General features: G+C 32.1%; 3 protein-coding genes and 1 long non-coding RNA gene across 11 annotated transcripts in view; 2 read left to right on the top strand and 2 right to left on the bottom strand.

Annotated features, from left to right (window-relative positions):
- The window catches only part of LOC144834767 (mitochondrial coenzyme A diphosphatase NUDT8-like), a 43,408-nt gene that overhangs the window by 4,274 nt on the left and 21,616 nt on the right, over positions 1-17,518 (bottom strand). Inside the window, exon 1 of one of the 7 annotated variants that reach the window (XM_078689693.1) lies at positions 10,067-10,105. The exons of 1 other annotated variant lie outside the window; for it this stretch is intronic. The gene's annotated coding sequence lies outside the window, so the exon portion shown is untranslated. Of the gene's footprint in view, positions 1-531; positions 554-592; positions 713-777; positions 916-10,066; positions 10,106-17,518 lie in introns of those variants that run through there. 5 more of the 7 variants (XM_078689691.1, XM_078689689.1, XM_078689692.1 and 2 more) reach the window with 5 other exon arrangements.
- Positions 1,187-3,023, top strand: LOC144836269 (uncharacterized). 2 transcript variants are annotated; one of them, XR_013611158.1, is made up of 3 exons: positions 1,187-1,372; positions 2,106-2,255; positions 2,382-3,023. It is a non-coding gene; the product is annotated as an uncharacterized LOC144836269 (long non-coding RNA). The 2 variants fall into 2 exon arrangements; XR_013611157.1 differs by having other exon boundaries at positions 1,190-1,372; positions 2,106-2,212.
- On the top strand, positions 6,322-8,095 carry LOC144835653 (glutathione S-transferase kappa 1-like). Its single transcript, XM_078690727.1, has 6 exons — positions 6,322-6,328; positions 7,028-7,128; positions 7,345-7,380; positions 7,550-7,666; positions 7,791-7,884; positions 8,052-8,095. The coding sequence occupies exons 1-6, from the start codon at positions 6,322-6,324 to the stop codon at positions 8,093-8,095; spliced, it is 399 nt and encodes a 132-aa protein (XP_078546853.1).
- On the bottom strand, positions 10,527-16,981 carry LOC144835652 (uncharacterized). Its single transcript, XM_078690726.1, has 8 exons — positions 16,969-16,981; positions 15,822-16,352; positions 15,629-15,673; positions 14,801-14,860; positions 14,182-14,247; positions 13,676-13,738; positions 13,505-13,567; positions 10,527-12,957 (listed from the first exon to the last, which is right to left on the bottom strand). The coding sequence occupies exons 1-8, from the start codon at positions 16,979-16,981 to the stop codon at positions 10,532-10,534; spliced, it is 3,267 nt and encodes a 1,088-aa protein (XP_078546852.1). The 3' UTR covers positions 10,527-10,531.

Below are 17,518 nucleotides of genomic sequence, written 5' to 3'. Positions count from 1 at the left end.
AATAGAGGCAAATTATTACATGCCTAATATAACATTATGCCTAATATAATATTATATTTAAACGTGTTTAGAAATGGCCATTTTGAAAAGACACAGTCCTTCTCCGAGACCTGTGAAATACAAACAAAAAAATTAATGTAATGATTGATAATAAATATTTATTAACCAAGTAAAAAATATCCACATAAATAATCTAGTTCCTAAAAGATATCAATTAAATCTATATAAATTAAACGAAAAATGTATATCCCGCTCTAGCATGCATCCCGCTCGATCCATACAAAATAGCGCGACCGATTTCAAACGCGACCGATTTCAAACGCGACCGATATCATCAAAAGTATAGCTCTAGCGGCGCGCCATACAAAATACCGGAAGTTGATTTTATCGCGACTGATTTCAAACGCGACCGATTTCATCGTAAACCCTCTTTATCGGGATATCCTAGACCTAGATAGGCCTACTAGCCTACTAAAACTACTACCATGGAGCTATAAAATTTTATAGCTCCATGCTACTACTACTACCTACTGTACTGTAGTACCAGGGAGGTAGGTACCTCCCTGGTACTATCTGGTAGTAGGCCTAGTACCTCCTCCGCCTCCTGAGACTGAGGCTGCGCATATCATTCATTTCAAATCAATCATTTTGTCAAATATTGATTGTTCAAAAAGCACAATTCGTTAAACAACGGGATCTGGTACTTCTTTCAATGTGTTAATTTACTATCAATGAAACACCAACAGTGTTTTTTGTTTGTTTTTATACTATAAATACCTAGGCCTGCCTACGGTATCCTCCTATCTACCTGCAATTACTGCATTCCTCCCTCCATAAACGACTTCTTTGATGTTTATTGTTTATCAATATTGCGCCCTCACCGCCGACGGAGAGAAGTTAGCGAGTAGGCTAGGCCTCGCCTCCTCCTCCGATCCTAGGGTAGTATAGCCATCTGCGCTACAAAACTCAACTGGCAGCAGCAGCAGAGAGGATAGGGAGTTTGCTGCAGCACGTCCTTGAGGATATACCCTACATATATTGCATTTGCCTTGAGGTATTGCCTGTACCATTTGTTCGTGGGTGTTTGTTTTCCACTGTAATTTCGCGTCAAGTGGCGTTACTTTTGTGTTTCTAACTCCCGAAAACCGTCATATAAATCTGATAACTGTATTTTAACGCGACAGCAGCAAAGATTGTTGTTACTGCTGCCGTGTGTTTTGAGGAACGGGTGATGATGTAGGCCTAGCCCTGGGCCTGGCCTACTAGCCTAGGTCTAGAGGAAGGTTTGGGTGGGCAGGGCTTAACGTCGAAGAAACCTAGTCTAGGCGGATCGTCTAGGCCTAGGCTAGGCTGTCTTTTCAATTCATTCATGGTATTTTTTAACTTATGTAGGCTAGCCTAGCCTAGGCCTGGTTAATTAATGTTGAGCCTAGGCTAAACCTACTAGTACTACCTAGGGCCTAGCTAGGCCTTTGTTGGGGCCTAGAGGCCTAGCTACGCCTATACTATAGTGTAGGCTAGCCCTACTAGCTATAGAATAGAAGAGTGTAGCAGTAGTAGTAAGCCTAGATAGTAAGTAGGCCTAGTAGTAGCAGTAGTTTACGATATATTATAAAATGTCAAGAAGTAAATGTATTAATAATAATATACATGTACATTTTAATTTATACATTTTTACAATTTAATGTAAAAAACTGTAAAAATACTTAGGTAATTAGGTTTATTCCAAAACTGATGACCGGCATCCTCTGTGATATTAATTGATTAACTGGTTGTTACAAATGAAAAGTTTAACAATATTAAAATTGATTTTAACTTGTTTCTTGAAAGATATCCTTTTATATCATAGATTAATGTGACCACTGTAGCATCTCTTTTACTGTTAATTAGTGTTATAACTACCTACTATTAGACCTATTGCATAAATTAGATTGTGAAGTAATTATTGGTCGTGTTGTATTTTTAAAAAAAACAAAATTAATTATGGTATATAATATTCATATCATACTCGTCAGAACAAGTGTATAGGTGTGTTATTTGTATACATGTTGCATACTTCTATATAGAATATTTAATTTTATGATTTTTTTTTCTTTTTACCGTAGGATAATAAAAATCAGCTGTACCAAAACACTTTCCTGACCTTGATTGGACTTGCAGTCGATAATGCTGGGCTTGTGATTTTAGCCAAGAAATTCAAATACATTTTCAGGTAAATGAATTTATATAATCAAAATGTCCTACAATAAAAACTGGTGAATAAGAATGTTTAGTTTTATTTATATGATATTAAGAGAAACTTTGGCTGATATAATACTTTTGTTTTTTTGTGCCCAATCTAGTTCCTGGTTGACATTTGATATTTGTTTGTTTCTTTTTAGAGTGTATGGTAGCTGAATTATTTTGTCTTGCATAGCTTGTTGGCTCCTTAACAAACTGCAGCATCTGTTGAAAACAAATTTGCAATGATATAAAATATCAAGGTGCAAGATGTTATATATTTGTCTGTTACTCTACAGTATTTTTTAATCGGGTCAATTTATGTACAGTATATTTTATTCACATATTATAAATATTAATATAACACACTATCAAGGAAAAATTTAGCAGTTTATTTTAGTTCCACGTCATGAACACTAATAAAATCAAGCTTATTTGAGTAATTGAATGCTGTTTAATAAAACAGCATTCAATTGCTTAAATAGACCTGATTTTTTCTTGTTTGAGTTTACTTTAGTTCCATGTGATAAACACTAATAATTTCATTCAATAAAAATAAATTTTAAGGTACAGTTACGTAGTTTCTGAGGTTTTCCTTGAGAGCGAGTTTTTTAATTAAACAGAATTCAATTACTTAAATAGACCTGATTTTTTCTTGTTTGAGTTTACTAATTCCATGTGATGAACACTAATAATTTCATTCAATAAAAATAAATTTAAAGGTACAGTTACGTAATTTCTGAGATTTTCCTTGAGAGCGAGTTTTTTAATTAAACAGCATTCAATTGCTTAAATATACCTGATTTTTTCTTGTTTGAGTTTACTTTAGTTCCATGTGATGAACACTAATAATTTCATTCAATAAAAATAAATTTAAAGGTACAGTTACGTAATTTCTGTGATTTTCCTTGAGAGCGAGTTTTTTAATTAAACAGCATTCAATTGCTTAAATAGACCATCAAAATCCTCCATGCAATTAAGTTGCATAATTAGACGTATGAAGTGCCCATTACATTGTACATCTGGACAGATGTGTTTAACAAACAATCTTATGGAGTTAGCTATATCGTCCAAATGATTCTTTATTTCTAAATTTTGAATGTCATTATTTAATGACACCACACCAATTTATAAATAAATTTAAAGGTACAGTTATCCAATTTCTGTGATTTTTCCATGAGAGCGTGTTTTTTTAGTTAAATAGCATTCAATTCAAATCCCCATTTTGTAACCATGAGTGCGGGTCCATTTAAACAAGCTGGGCAAGCTGTAAATTTTATTAATCTACTATGTATGTATATGCATATTGTTTACTAATTGAATTTTAACCCTAAATAACACTGTATAAGTAAGTCTTTTATAAAATTTCAGTGGTTAGAGGTTCATATTTATTATTAGGATTTTTACAGGCACATTTAAAAATATATTAGAAAAATATGGCATAAGCAGAATTATATCATCAATAAGAATATACAAAAGGAGCGGCGTGACGGGAAGAGACCAACCGGTGAAAAAGTACCTTTAGAGTGGTCAGAACACAATTACAAATTTATAAGTTTATTTTTAGTTAATTATTGTATATATATATAGGCCTATTACAAAGTGTTATTAAATTTGACGACATTTAGACTGAAAATTAACTTTATCCGATTTTTACATCGGCCGGGTTTAACGCTAAGCCGCCTGTCCTATTCTATTCTGAATTGTACCACCAATAACACATGCTATCAAAGTGTAAGATAAGACAAAAAAATCTCTCAGCACCAAATTTTTGGTTTGGCGGTATAAGGTACGACATTACATAATAGTCAATAGTTTTGTAATTAATCGATCCCATTAATTCCAACAAACAAATGGTAGGGCTACTTAAAATTATTTATGTGGTCCATAGTTACCAACCGTCTCGCATCGTTCGTTGTTTTTTAATCGGAAATACGCGTTTAAACCTAGGTAGGCCTAAAATACGATGCGTTATCATTTTTTATCACAATTTGAGAAGAAAATGCATTCAAATTAATTGGTATATTTTAAAAGTATAGAACATTATACGAGTAGGCCTATTTATATTATTACACCACACATCAATAAAATACGTAATATCAGGGGAAAGTTTACAATAATGTGTCCGTGGTCGCTCGCCGTGACGAGGATGGTCCTATAACCATGCGTTTGTTGATCGCAATAATTACACTTGACATGTGTGCGTTTATGAAAGGTAAACCCAATTTTCTTGCTATTGGTTGGTGGATCAGTTCAATTTTTGCACTCCAAAAAATGTTCATTAATAAAATAATTTCAAGAATCAGCATGCTGAAAAACGTTGAATTATAGATTAACAAAAAAAGAGTAACATACAATCTAAAATATTTGCATCGCTTACCGTACCAATACAAGAGGTGCCATTCATCATGAATTTTACGTGCGATAGTAATATTTCCGGCCATAGTGCCAGTGAACTAAATTTGTTTCCGTCGCAAGCACCACTAGGGGGAGGGGGGCTGTAAATACTTCGTGTCCGATCACGCCCTCACCCCCTACAAAAATAGTCTGTCCCGCATTTTAAATCTCTCAGGTTGGTAAATATGGTGGTCATCGTTAAATTGGTTATTACAACAATTAAATACTTTATAAGTACCGTAAAACGAACTCGCTCTAAAAATAACAGAAATTGCATATTTAACTTAGGACTTTGTTTATGTTTAATTTTAGGTTTGGTATATTGGAACAAAATTAGAGCAGTAAAATGAGCATTGTTAAAACGATGAATCTGTCATTGAGTAAGATGAAACTTGAATTAAAAACGACATTCTTAATAATCATACTTAGAGATGCAAATCATCAAAATAATGTTTATATGAAATTTAAACACTTTTATAGCCTATGCATGTACGCCTGTGCCATGTTATGCTTTTAAAAAATTATTCAGTATAGTATGACCCGTGCCGGGTATTTTCTTTTTAATACCCTCGATGGAAAATTCCCTTGATCATTTTGAATTTATATCGCCATCTTTTGACCTTGTGTTATTTCTTATTAATTGTATATGGCAATTGAAATAAAACCTTAAATCATACTACAAAAATACACCGTAATTTATCAAAGTAAAAATGTGAAAGAAAACACAGTAGGTTTCTACAATATACAGCAAATAGTATCTTTAAATACAGTTAAAAATCCATGGAATAAAATATATAGAGGGCAGCAATCAGGAAATCGTTTGTATTAAATGCAGTTTTTCAATACTTATTATAAATTTGACGTAATTACCCACCGTAAAATGGAATAGCCCGTGCTATTCTTCAACAGGCAATACCTCAAGACAAATACAATATATGTATGCCTCACTCTCAGGGACGTGCTGCAGCAAACCGCAATTGCACTTGTTTGCCATGATGTCACAAAAGCTTTTCACGGTCTATGCATTTCCTTTCTTTATAATGCACAATACACGATTACGGAAGTCTATAGATATTTTATTAAAAAATCCACACAAGTTATTTTTAGAAAAGAAACAGAATCATTTGAAATAATTAATTTATATATTAAAAAAAACCTGCAGAAGTTGTATATACCCACGTAATTATAAACACGTTTGATTAAACCCTTGTTTAAGACTTATCTTAAATGCACTTACAGTTTTTTCAACTTTAAATTTACCTAAATTTGAGATAGCATTTAACATACGAACGTTTCAGTAATCGAAAGAGCGCGACACAATAGCCACAACTAAAATACAATAACGTCTACACCCCAAGACGAGGATACAAATTAATAGGCTACTAGTAGCCTATTAATTTGTATCCTCGTCAATAGTAGTTTCTCCATGGTATATAATTATTGTGTCTAAGTACGCGCCTAGGAGGCTGATGATCAAATCTGTCATCAAAATGACAGGTATACAGTATATCAAACAATTTGTAGCCAACTCCCAGGTTGATCAATTTTATAAGTATATTAAAAGTATAGTAAAGTGTAAGGTGTGATAAATTCACAGATAGGCAATTCGATCGCCATGGTTGTTTTAGATGGTCACGTGTGACATAATGTTAAGTTGTCTATTGCACCGTCAATCGTACCTGCATCCTTACATTGGATATCAGCATGAGTGGTAAGCCAATAGTCACTATGGTGTGGAAGGTATCGAGCTGTGCATTCCTATTGGCCCGATACCGTGCGTTTAAACGCCATATTTTGTGTTGAATTTAATGTTTATCAGTATATGTTATACGTTAATGACAATACTCTATGTATATACAAAGGATATCAAGTGACAGCCTGTGATTGGATGCTCACTTGCACAAGATGTCACTTGTTATGCAAATGAGCATAGAATAATTATTGGAACAGGGTTTAGGTATTTAAGTTGTACAGTACTAGTCGTACAGAATGTGGGCCAAGAGGGAATAACGGTTGTACACTTTAGCAAAAGGAACAACTAAGGATATTAATCTGCACACTCAGAAACCACCCAAGTGAGGACATATCGACACTAAGTACTGTATAATATAATGTACTCAAGAGTGTTGCGTGCTGTTTAATCATTATTTTTGTTAGGCTTTGTGAACATGTATAATTGTGTTAGATCATTTTAGATTCGTAATATTACCGCTTAAATTTTTCACTAGAAAATGTATATTGTATATTCATTATGTTACTATAATTATGGTCGTCGTCGAGGAAGAGGAGCCATACTGCAAAACTGACTTTAATTGTTAATCCCACATGCTATGGGAGAATTAGAGTTTCTATAAATTTATTAAATCATACTTGTCACAATTTTGATAATAAATGTCATTTTGTCATTCAGGTTCTTTGACGGCACAGAGATTTTTGACCGTTGTAAATGACCAACATCCAGATGACCTTGAAGAAGTATCAAGACAATTATGGATAAGGATGTGGTCAAAGGTCAACTAGTTCATTAATTTTTTGTATATAATATAATTATATTAACTTAAAATGTATATAATTATCTCTCAGCCTAAATTTTCCCCATACTAGTATGTTCCCAATTTTAACACAATCGAACCCCAATGGAATATATCATTTTATAGACTTATTATTACATAAATATTATAATATTATATATTACATATATAACTTTTAAATAATTTTTTTTAACAGGATAAAGACATTACAGATCTCACATCCGTTCTTGAGGTATGTGAATATTTAATTATTTTTTTTTATAAAACTTTTTTTGCAATCAAAATTACAAAAGGCTGGATTGATATTTTTGTTGATTGGGATGAAAATTTAAATTTAAATTTAATATTATATTACATGATATTTATTGTCATACCAAATCTACATCTTCAATTATTTTTAGGCAGCCCAGGCTGCTGGAATGTCTGAAGAGGTCGCTAATAAATGCATGTCAAAGGTCAAAGATCAATCAACAAAAGAAGAGTTAAAAAGAATAACAGGCATTGCACTCAAAAGTGGTGTAAGTAATTTGAATTTATTGAGTTTATTTTTTATTTTTAAAACTAATTCAATTTACAGTATATATTGGCGATCTGTAGTATACAATTACATGTTCAAATAAAAAACGTGATTTTAATTTGTAGGCATTTGGCGCACCATGGATATTAGCTCACAATGATGGAGAAGTAAAGACATTTTGGGGAACAGATAAAATACCTCTTTTAGCTCATATAATAGGTAAAAACACATGCAAATTATCAAATACTTGTAGTAGGCATACATATTTTATTATTTTAAAGTCACTGTATTATTATCAGTATTGTCATCATATCTTTGTCAATGTTTTCATTTTCATTAGAAATTAATACTGTGATAATAATATTTTTTAACTTTTATACTTACAGGTGAAAAATGGGAAGGTCCATTAAAACCGTCATCAAAATTATAGTCTGCTGCCCTCTACAGGTTTCAGTTTGTCAAACTTTTTAAACAGATCAACATTACTGTTATTTTAAACAAACATTGTATCATGGTTTTAATTGTGATTACAAATAATATTTGTGTTTATCTACCAATATTATATTCATTGCAACCACTATTTTTAATTCATCATTACAAGAAACCAATTTAGGATGTAATATTGTGAAAAATTGATTATAACCAAACCTTTAAAATTTATGAATACTGTATTAAAATCAACAATATTTTATATAATATAAACGGTGACTTGGTTGTAAAATAATGTGTAACATTAAAGTAAAAGAATTATCACCAGTTTATTTGCATAGTGTATAGTTTTTATTAAAACAGCTAAAATATATATTATTGTACAGTAATCGAGGACTTGGACCTTTACAAAAAATGACAGAAATTAAATTTGGAGTAAGTTAGGTCCATCCCCTCAAACACCACCCCCTCCCCGCCAAACCATTGTATTCTCTCTATTATAACACTACATCTGTATTTTAACTTTAAAGTGATCTGAGCATCTCGGAAATAGTAAATCAAAAACACTGCTTGTATTAGAATGATTAGGTTGGAATTTTGACTGAACTTATCACTGTTACAAACTGAACATAAAGCATTCCTTTATTATGCAAAAATATTAAAAAATAACATTTTTGTTTACTTCTGGTTTAATTGGTTAGGAGGAGGTGGATATGTTTTTGAATGAAAGTTTTTAATAAATAGTTTGTTTTTTATGGGTTTGCTACTAAAGCTCTGTCCACACTGGAGAGCAAGAAGAGTGATGAATTGTAAAGCTCTGTCTTTACACTTTGTGACAAAAAAATGTGGTGTGTCCATATATGGACATTATGATATCGTATCTCTACCATTTGGGCATATCGCTACCATATTTGGGCACATCACACTTTGTTGGTCATGTAGACAGAGCTTAAGTTTGTTTATAATTATTTAGACTTAAAAAATGTGATTTGATTTTGGGTGACAAAGGGTGGACCTCGCGAAACTAGTGCTACCCCTCCCACTGGACCTGGCCCTGATCGCATGATCATGACATCATGGTCTCTGCAGGTTTATTTTTGACATGCTGTAGACATCACACAATACTAAAAAAAGATAACATTTAAAAAAAAACTTTATTAATAATTTTGTCCTCAAGAAAAAGTGATTTTACTTGAGTCATTGGAACAACATTCATAATAATTACATTACTATCAACAATAATTACATTAAAATATTCTAAAAACGTAACAATAATATACAAGACATAAGTATACACAGATGAAATATAACCGTACAGAACATATTACTTTAAAATGACAATTGTTATTTATTATACTGCAAAGTAGATTATTAATATATTATTAAATGATTTAATTTTTTTTTCTTATAATAACACATTAATATATAATACTATAGGCATTCATACACAACAATCACATGATGTAATATGGCAGTATGCTCACTGTATACACATTCACATTCACTACAAATGAAATACATCATATATTTATTATTTATAAAATAGATATATTTTATATTTATAAAATAAAATAGGCACTGGTTTAGACCTACTTTTGGTTTTCTGAAGATACAAACAAAATAATATTTTGTGCAAATTAGTGTTTCATTGAAAAGTCAAGCATACAAGTGTCAGATAAATTAAACATATCATTTCATTTTATATATATTTAATCATTTAGAAGGAAATAATTGTTTATAAGATTCATTTTTTTTTTTTAAAGAGAGTGAACACTTTATGATATCATCCATAGCTGTTCTAAAATACTTATTCTAGTCCTCCTACTAGCTAGCTAGTGTCCCACCAAGTATTTACAATAAGTAAAAATAAATAATTACATTCTTCTAGGCCTAGCCCTAGGCTAGGCCTACAATTACATACAAACAAACTCAACTTTAGCAATCAAATGACTGAATGAAAAGAACAACATACCTCAAACATGTACAGACTAGACAAGCCAAGTTGAGGCAGTCAGTAGTAGGCTAGTAAGTAGGCCTAGCACAGGCAAACAAGATATAAGTTCTAGACCTATTTAGGCTAGGCCTAGGCCTAGGCCTACAGAGTTTTCAGCTAGTATATAGTATAGTAGTAGCAGCTGCAGCTGTTTTGACTACGCGTATGATGTAGACACGCGCGCGACAAGGAAGATGAATATGGATGAATTTGATGATCGCGACCAAATATATAACTTAACAAAATTTATTTCTTTAAAAACCATAATTATAATAACAAATTATTATTAAACAGTTTTTATAACTTTGCAATTAATTACATGCCATTTTTAGATTTACAGATACAATTCTATTTTGTAATTACAATATTGACACTTGTGTACTGCGACTTTTACAAATGCGCTCTTTATATGAATTGAGACGTAGTACACATTACATACTGTAGTTATTGGCGGATGATGATAACTATGTTTCGCTTGAAACACTGTTTATTCAAGTAATTAATTACTTCACCTGATAGATTGCAATGCCTCATGACAAGCCACCTCAGCTCAGGACACATAATGAGTAATGAAGACATTGAATTAACATCAATGTTGTGAAGGTTATTACCAGAGATATAGAGATGAGTTAATGCTAATTGAACTTGTTTGAGAGAACATTCTGTACCCAAGTGATTGATGACGTCACCTGATAGATTGCAATCCCTCATGTCAAGCACCGTCAGCTCAGGACACATAATGAGTAATGAAGACAATGTATTAACATCAATGTTGTGAAGGTTATTACCAGAGATAGCGAGATAATCTAATGCTAATTGAACTTGTTTGTGAGAACATTCTGTACCCAAGTGATTGATGACGTCACCTGATAGATTGCAATCGCTCATGTCAAGGTACGTCAGCTCAGGAGACATAATGAGAAATGAAGACAATGAATTAACATCAATGTTGTGAAGGTTATTACGAGAGATATCGAGAAGACCTAATGCTAATTGAACTTGTTTGAGAGAACATTCTGTAACGAAGTGTTTGAATGCATCAGCGTCTTTTAATAGATTCTTAATAATCGTTACTTCGTCACATTCAGAGATGGCTAAAATGTGTGCAATTACTTTTCCCTTGCATTCCCCTTCCATCCTACCACTACTAAAATGCTTGATTTTTTCATTAAAATCCTCCATGCAATAAAGTTGCATAATCAGACGTTTGAAATGCCCATCACACTGTTCACCTGGACTAATGTGTTTAATAAACAATTCTATGGAGGTAGCTATATCGTCCGAAGGATTCTTTATTTCTAAATCTTGAATGTGGTAATTCAAAGCATTTACCACAGCTTCTTTATGGTTTTTTTTAACAAACTTTAAATTACTCGGCAGAGAGCGATATGTTGACAAACTATTTGTAACCCAGTGCTTTAAAAATGCATTAGCGTTAGCACCAAGGAAACCAATTGCAAACTTTCTTGCTTTGTATAAATACTTACTTTCTCTTATCACCTTCCATTCAGTATCATCCAATGGTGCAAGTAATCGTTTTATATCTTTCTTACATCCACACTTCATACCTTTACTTTCACATAATTTACACTCATCCCATGTATTATCATCAAATGGTGTAAGTAACCGTCTTACATCGTCTTCGCATTCAAACTTCAAACCTTCACTTTCACATAATTTTCCAAAGTACAGTCCTACCAATGACTCAACTATCAACTTGTGGGGAGGCATGAAAACACTTTCAAAATTAGATTTTGAAATTGGTGCTTCTTCGTAAACAAATCCAAGTTTGACGGCCATGTCAATCATATTTCCTGTAGAATGTGTATCATTCAAATCTTTCATGTTTATTGAAAGTTGATTATCTTTTAAGTTTTTATACATACATTTTCCTAACAAAATCATAGCATGTATATATTTTGCTGGAGTGTGTTCAAATTTAGAAATTTTGGCAAATTGTTTTTGTTTGTTAAACTGATTTAAAATACTACGGAATAGTTGTTTAAAAAGATCAGAACTGTCACTAGGAAGACTTTGATTGTCTTCCCATAGCATACAAATTGAAAGAAGTAGCATCGGGTTTTTGCACATCAAGTATGCTTCTTTAGGAAAACGTGTCAATATGTCAATACCTAATTCCTTTTTAAGCGACTCTCCCAATTGTGGTTTTCCAAAAAACTTGAAATGTTTGTCAATATACTTTCCTATGCTCTTGTTATTAAATCCCTTAACCCTTACATGTACGTTACATGCTTTTACAAATTCATCTATGTTCTCTAATCGGGAAGTAAGCACTACAGTACTTTTTTTGAAGTTATTCCTGCTGAAAATTCTGGTTATGGTTTGATTATTAAATCTTACTTCATCTAACCCATCGAGTAGCAAAACAATTTTGTCTTCATTTGTTAGTAGAAAATCTTCAATCAACTCTGAATTTCTTGCGAGTTTTGTACGCCTGCTGAAATCTTTCATATCTAATTGCTTTACAATTAGATCGAAGATATCATCACCTTCTTCTAAATCTCTTAAACTTAAAAGAAATACAATTTTACCTCCAAATGCTTTAATTGTTTGACCAGGCGTGGCCCAGTTGTATGATAAATGTCTTAATATGGTAGTTTTACCAATTCCACCTTCGCCGTCTATGAGAGCTTTACATCCAGGTTTAGAACTGATAACATCAATCACTTCTTCTAATGTTGTTGGTTTGCTGGTTTCTTTATTGTTTTCACTTTCCGTTAGTAATTCCATATCGGTAAACATATGTGAAATGTCAACTTTGTATATATCATTCATTGTTGCAGGTGTAAATATACTGGCCTGGCTGCACTTTCCCTTTTGTACGTTAATCAGATATGTTTGTATCTTTTCTAAAAACAAAGAAAGTTATTCAATAGAGAAAATGTTATACTTTATCATATTCTATTAAGCATTTTATTATTATTATTATTATTATTGACATTAATTCATCTTAATTATTTAATTATATTTAGTTTATTTTAGTAGGCCTAAGTTGTTAACAATTATAGTGGTTTGGTTGTTCTTTTTACAGGCCTAGATAATGTCATCCCAGGTATAAATGAAATTGAAATCTGTTATAAAAAATTGCTATAATATAATTATAGCAATTTTAAACTATTTACCTAAAGTTATTGGAGTAATTGTTATCAGTTATAGCAGACTCTGTGCAATAGATATTTGTATTGCACTTTTTGTAAATATTAAGGTTATAGAGGGCGAAAAACACATTTTCTTTACTATCAGAAACAGAAAACTTGAATTGATAAAGAGGGCAGCAAACCGAAAAATAAATATACTTAATACTTAATAAATCAGAATTTTAAACGATAAATATTCTACTGCATAAAAAAAGCGTCTTTATGGGAGAGAAATTATAGATACATTCTAATAACTAACCTGTTTCTGACTCAACCTTATCCTGCGTTTCTTGTCCTTTTTTACTAGTAGTTGACACATCTACTGTTTAATAAATAAATAAGTGTCTTAATAATTATTATCAAACCGACCTTATTAGTTTAAAATCATTCTACCGCATAATAAACTTCTTTATAGGAGATATTAACTAACCTGTTTCTGGTTTAAACTCTTTTTGCACTCCTTGTTCTTTTTCACTAGTGTTCGACACATTTACTGTTTAATGATAAAGAAGAATAGATAAATAGTTTAGCTAATTCAAAATAATTATACATTTTATAATATAGAAATACCATTCTAATATAAAGAAATACAGTTTTCATTTCAGAAATTTTCCAATTTAAGTAGTCAAGTTATATTGCAATTAAGGTCTTTTTTAACCAAAAAAAATCCTTTTAAGTAACGCACTTGTATATAGAGGGCGACAAACACAATTTGAAATCAATCAAGAAGAAAACTTCAATTTCTGTTCAATTTCTGTTCTAACATGATCGGAAATGACGTCAAACCAGTTTAACCAAAAGAGACAATAACAAAATAAATCAAGACTAAATACGCATTAACATCCGAGATTAGATACATTTTACAGAGAGCATAAATTCAAAAACCTTCCACCCATTGAATTATAATATTATTTGTTAATCTGTAGGCCTACTCACCAGTTTCTGATTTAACTTCTTGTTGCGTTTCTTCGTTGAACCTACCACTGGTCGGCGGCACTTCCCCTGTGTAATAACAGGAGAAATCCGAATTTACAATACTTTTAGGGATTCATTTCAGCATAAATATCTAATTAAGATATTAAACTAAACCATTCGAGTTAAATTCAAATAATGCCCGAACAAGTTTTGCTACATATTCAGCCAATGATCAGGGTTGTGGCGAACAAACAATTTATTGAGTGAATGTTGTAATTATTTTTTATTTAGATTGGGTTTTCCCCGTCATTATTTGTAGTATGCCCCTCGAGAACAGGACCTTCTTTTTGATTTTAGTCCAAGCTTTATATTATAATAATTTGTTGAATTAGACTTTTGTACGAATGATAAATGTAATGTATTTTTGGTTGATTTTGATTCCATAATACACTATTGTTGGAAGTCTATTGATTCCACTTGTGTGATAAGAAAACTACATCTTTTATCGGTTTTCCTCAATCTCTATATTTATTTACAATTTATAGACATACTAGTGATAATAATCACAAAATAAGAAACTTTCTATAATATCTTGTGTTACGTGGCTTGTTTCTAAGCTTAATGATTAACAGTAACTAACCTCTTTCTGATTTAACTTCTTTTCGTGTTCCCTCATTACCACTGGTCGTCGGCACTTCCACTGTTTAATAAATAAACAAATAAGTAATAAACAAAACAATCTGACTCTAAAGTAATATTAGTAGCGCAATTCAGCAAACAATTCATTCATGCATAAAAAAAATTTCATTATTACACATTACCAACACAATAAATCATTTTGTTTGTTAAACAGCGGTATTGTAACTTACCTGTTTGTAACTTCATATCTGCTCTCATTGATTTGATAACATTGTTTTTTTGTCAAAATAATATGTTATTCAAATTCAATTGTATTTTATTATGGTCAATGTAAAACTAGAATACCTGTTTGTGAATCTCTGCAACAACACCTTTCAAAACGTGAACGAAGGGTACGGAGCCAAGATCTGTTCGGCCGCCTCTTCCTTCTACTTCCTTCTTTCACTTTAGGTCGGCCCCTGTTATCCTCTTTCTGTATTCCTTGTTCGTTATTACTACTGGTCGACATTTCTTCAAATAGAAGTTAAATTAAAATTAGGCCTAAGGTGTACAAAATAAAATGTGTACACGTAGGCCTACACTCACAGTTTATTGCCAGTCGAAGCGCGGCGGTAAACACACAACCGTTTTATTTGCTGGTCATATAGTCATATCAACATTTGTTATTATCAATAAACACTAACAAATATTTATTGAAATTTTTTTTTGGAAAATCACAAAGGAGGCTTTTAATTATATCTTGTGTTAGATGGTCAGCATTAAGCTTGTACATCATTAAAAACACAAAATCAGTTTTGTAATGATGTAGCTTACATAACGTATAACTAACCTGTCTCTGATTTGGTTCCGTTACTACTGGTCGGCATTTCATCACCTGTTTTAATAATGAAATTCGAATTTACAATGCTAAATAAAAACTTTAAGCACTAGGCCAATATAATATTTGAATGGAAAAATCACAAAATAAACTTTCTATCTCGTGAAAGAAATGAAATACTTCGTCTTCTTTTCTAAATACATACCTAGTCCATCCTGTGCAGATTTTCCAAGACAATCTGTAAACCTGGTAATTCTTGAAGGTGTACCTAGAAGGTTTTCTTTATCTAGTATGAATACGGCATCCCATATATCTGTGAATTTAAATTTATTCAGTTCATTGTAATGATGAATAACATTTTTCAACTCCTCTGGTCCAATGTCTCTCAAGGTCTGGAATAGTTGTTTACGAGATGCTGACAGCGTCTCCTCGTCAACAATTTGGACACTGTTATCTGCCATATACTGGTTTATCTGACCTACTGCTTCACTGAAACCTGTCACATTAGCTATGTCCAGCAAAAGACTGACTTTATGCGGTGTGATTTTACCGGTTCGTTGGAGTTCATTAAATAAACTCATCGCTGTAACGTCTTTATCGGTAAGGTCACCTAATGGTATGTATCCATGCAGGCAGAATCTCAACCATTTAAAGTAGCGACCCAGATAGTGTTTGCTAAGTTGAGCTTTTAAAATATGGAACTTTTCTTTAAGGTCTTTACCACATTCAGTTTTGTCTGACAAGAAACAAAACAATAATAATGAATATTACATTAAATACAAATGTATAGAAAATCATATATTCGCAACTGGCATATGAGTGCTAAAACTCATCTGAAAAACAATGTTCTTTTGTGTTAAGAGTAACTGACAGGAGGATTAGAAAGCCTACAGTATAATTGAATACCAGAAATAATTAATTAACCATACTTCCACCGCAGCCTCACCATGTTCGGAGCTAAACTGAGAACATTTTAACAATATGGACATCTGTGTGTGCCCCGAAATGGTACTTTCAGAATGTTTTCGTTGGGAGGTGCGGGTGACGTACAAAGTAATTTTTACCTAATCTCCTCCTCAACTCCACTGTGTTTGGGGGCTGTGGTAAGAATCTCTTAGAATTATACAGTTTCGTGAGCCCAGAACTCCTTAACCGGGACAATTTTGGTTATTTTGTTTAGTGTCCCAAAAGTGTCTCATTGATTAGGGTCAGTATTCGAGAACCATTATAGGCTTCATAATTCTTTAAGAGATTTGTAGATTGCATCTATTTTGCCAATAACAGCCTTTTTTAGATAAACAGTTGCAATGCGAAAGGATGCAATACGAAAAAGGCAATTTGTTTTGTGTTACCTGATGTTGCCATGGTTTTCAATTCAGTTTTCAATCTTCATTTCTGAAATGGAATAGTTGTATTTAAGTTAAATGCTGTCAATCCATCTATGGACAATTCATCCTGTTTTGCAAAGTAATCCCTTCCTTTAAAATAACATCTATAATGTATATTGCTGAGTTTCACTTCATGCATCATTCAAACCTAAAACTATTTTCAAAATATGCATGAGGATGAGGGAAGACCAGTTTGCTGGATTATTACCACGTGACACGATGTTGGAGTAAAAGGACAGTTTACGACAATAAAATGTAGGCCTAATGTTCTAAAAAAAAGGTAAATGAGGTAAATTTAAACTATCTGGTAAAATAGGTTAGATTAGCGCATGTAACAATGCCATGGACAAATGTTATTCATGTGTCTCAATTAATTGGTTTTTTTTTCAATTTGTTTACCTCCACCCATGCTAAATAATCTTTTTTACTACGCATGCGCTATTGACATTTTCTACTAAAATGTAAACACATTATAAATAGTAAACTGAATCACAAACATTATTTTTGCTTTTGG

This window comes from Antedon bifida, chromosome 2, assembly GCF_963402885.1.
Source record: "Antedon bifida chromosome 2, ecAntBifi1.1, whole genome shotgun sequence".
In the NCBI taxonomy this organism is placed as follows: Eukaryota; Metazoa; Echinodermata; class Crinoidea; order Comatulida; family Antedonidae; genus Antedon; species Antedon bifida.
Note: the sequence above shows the minus strand (reverse complement) of the source record. Positions and strands in the feature narration are given on the sequence as shown.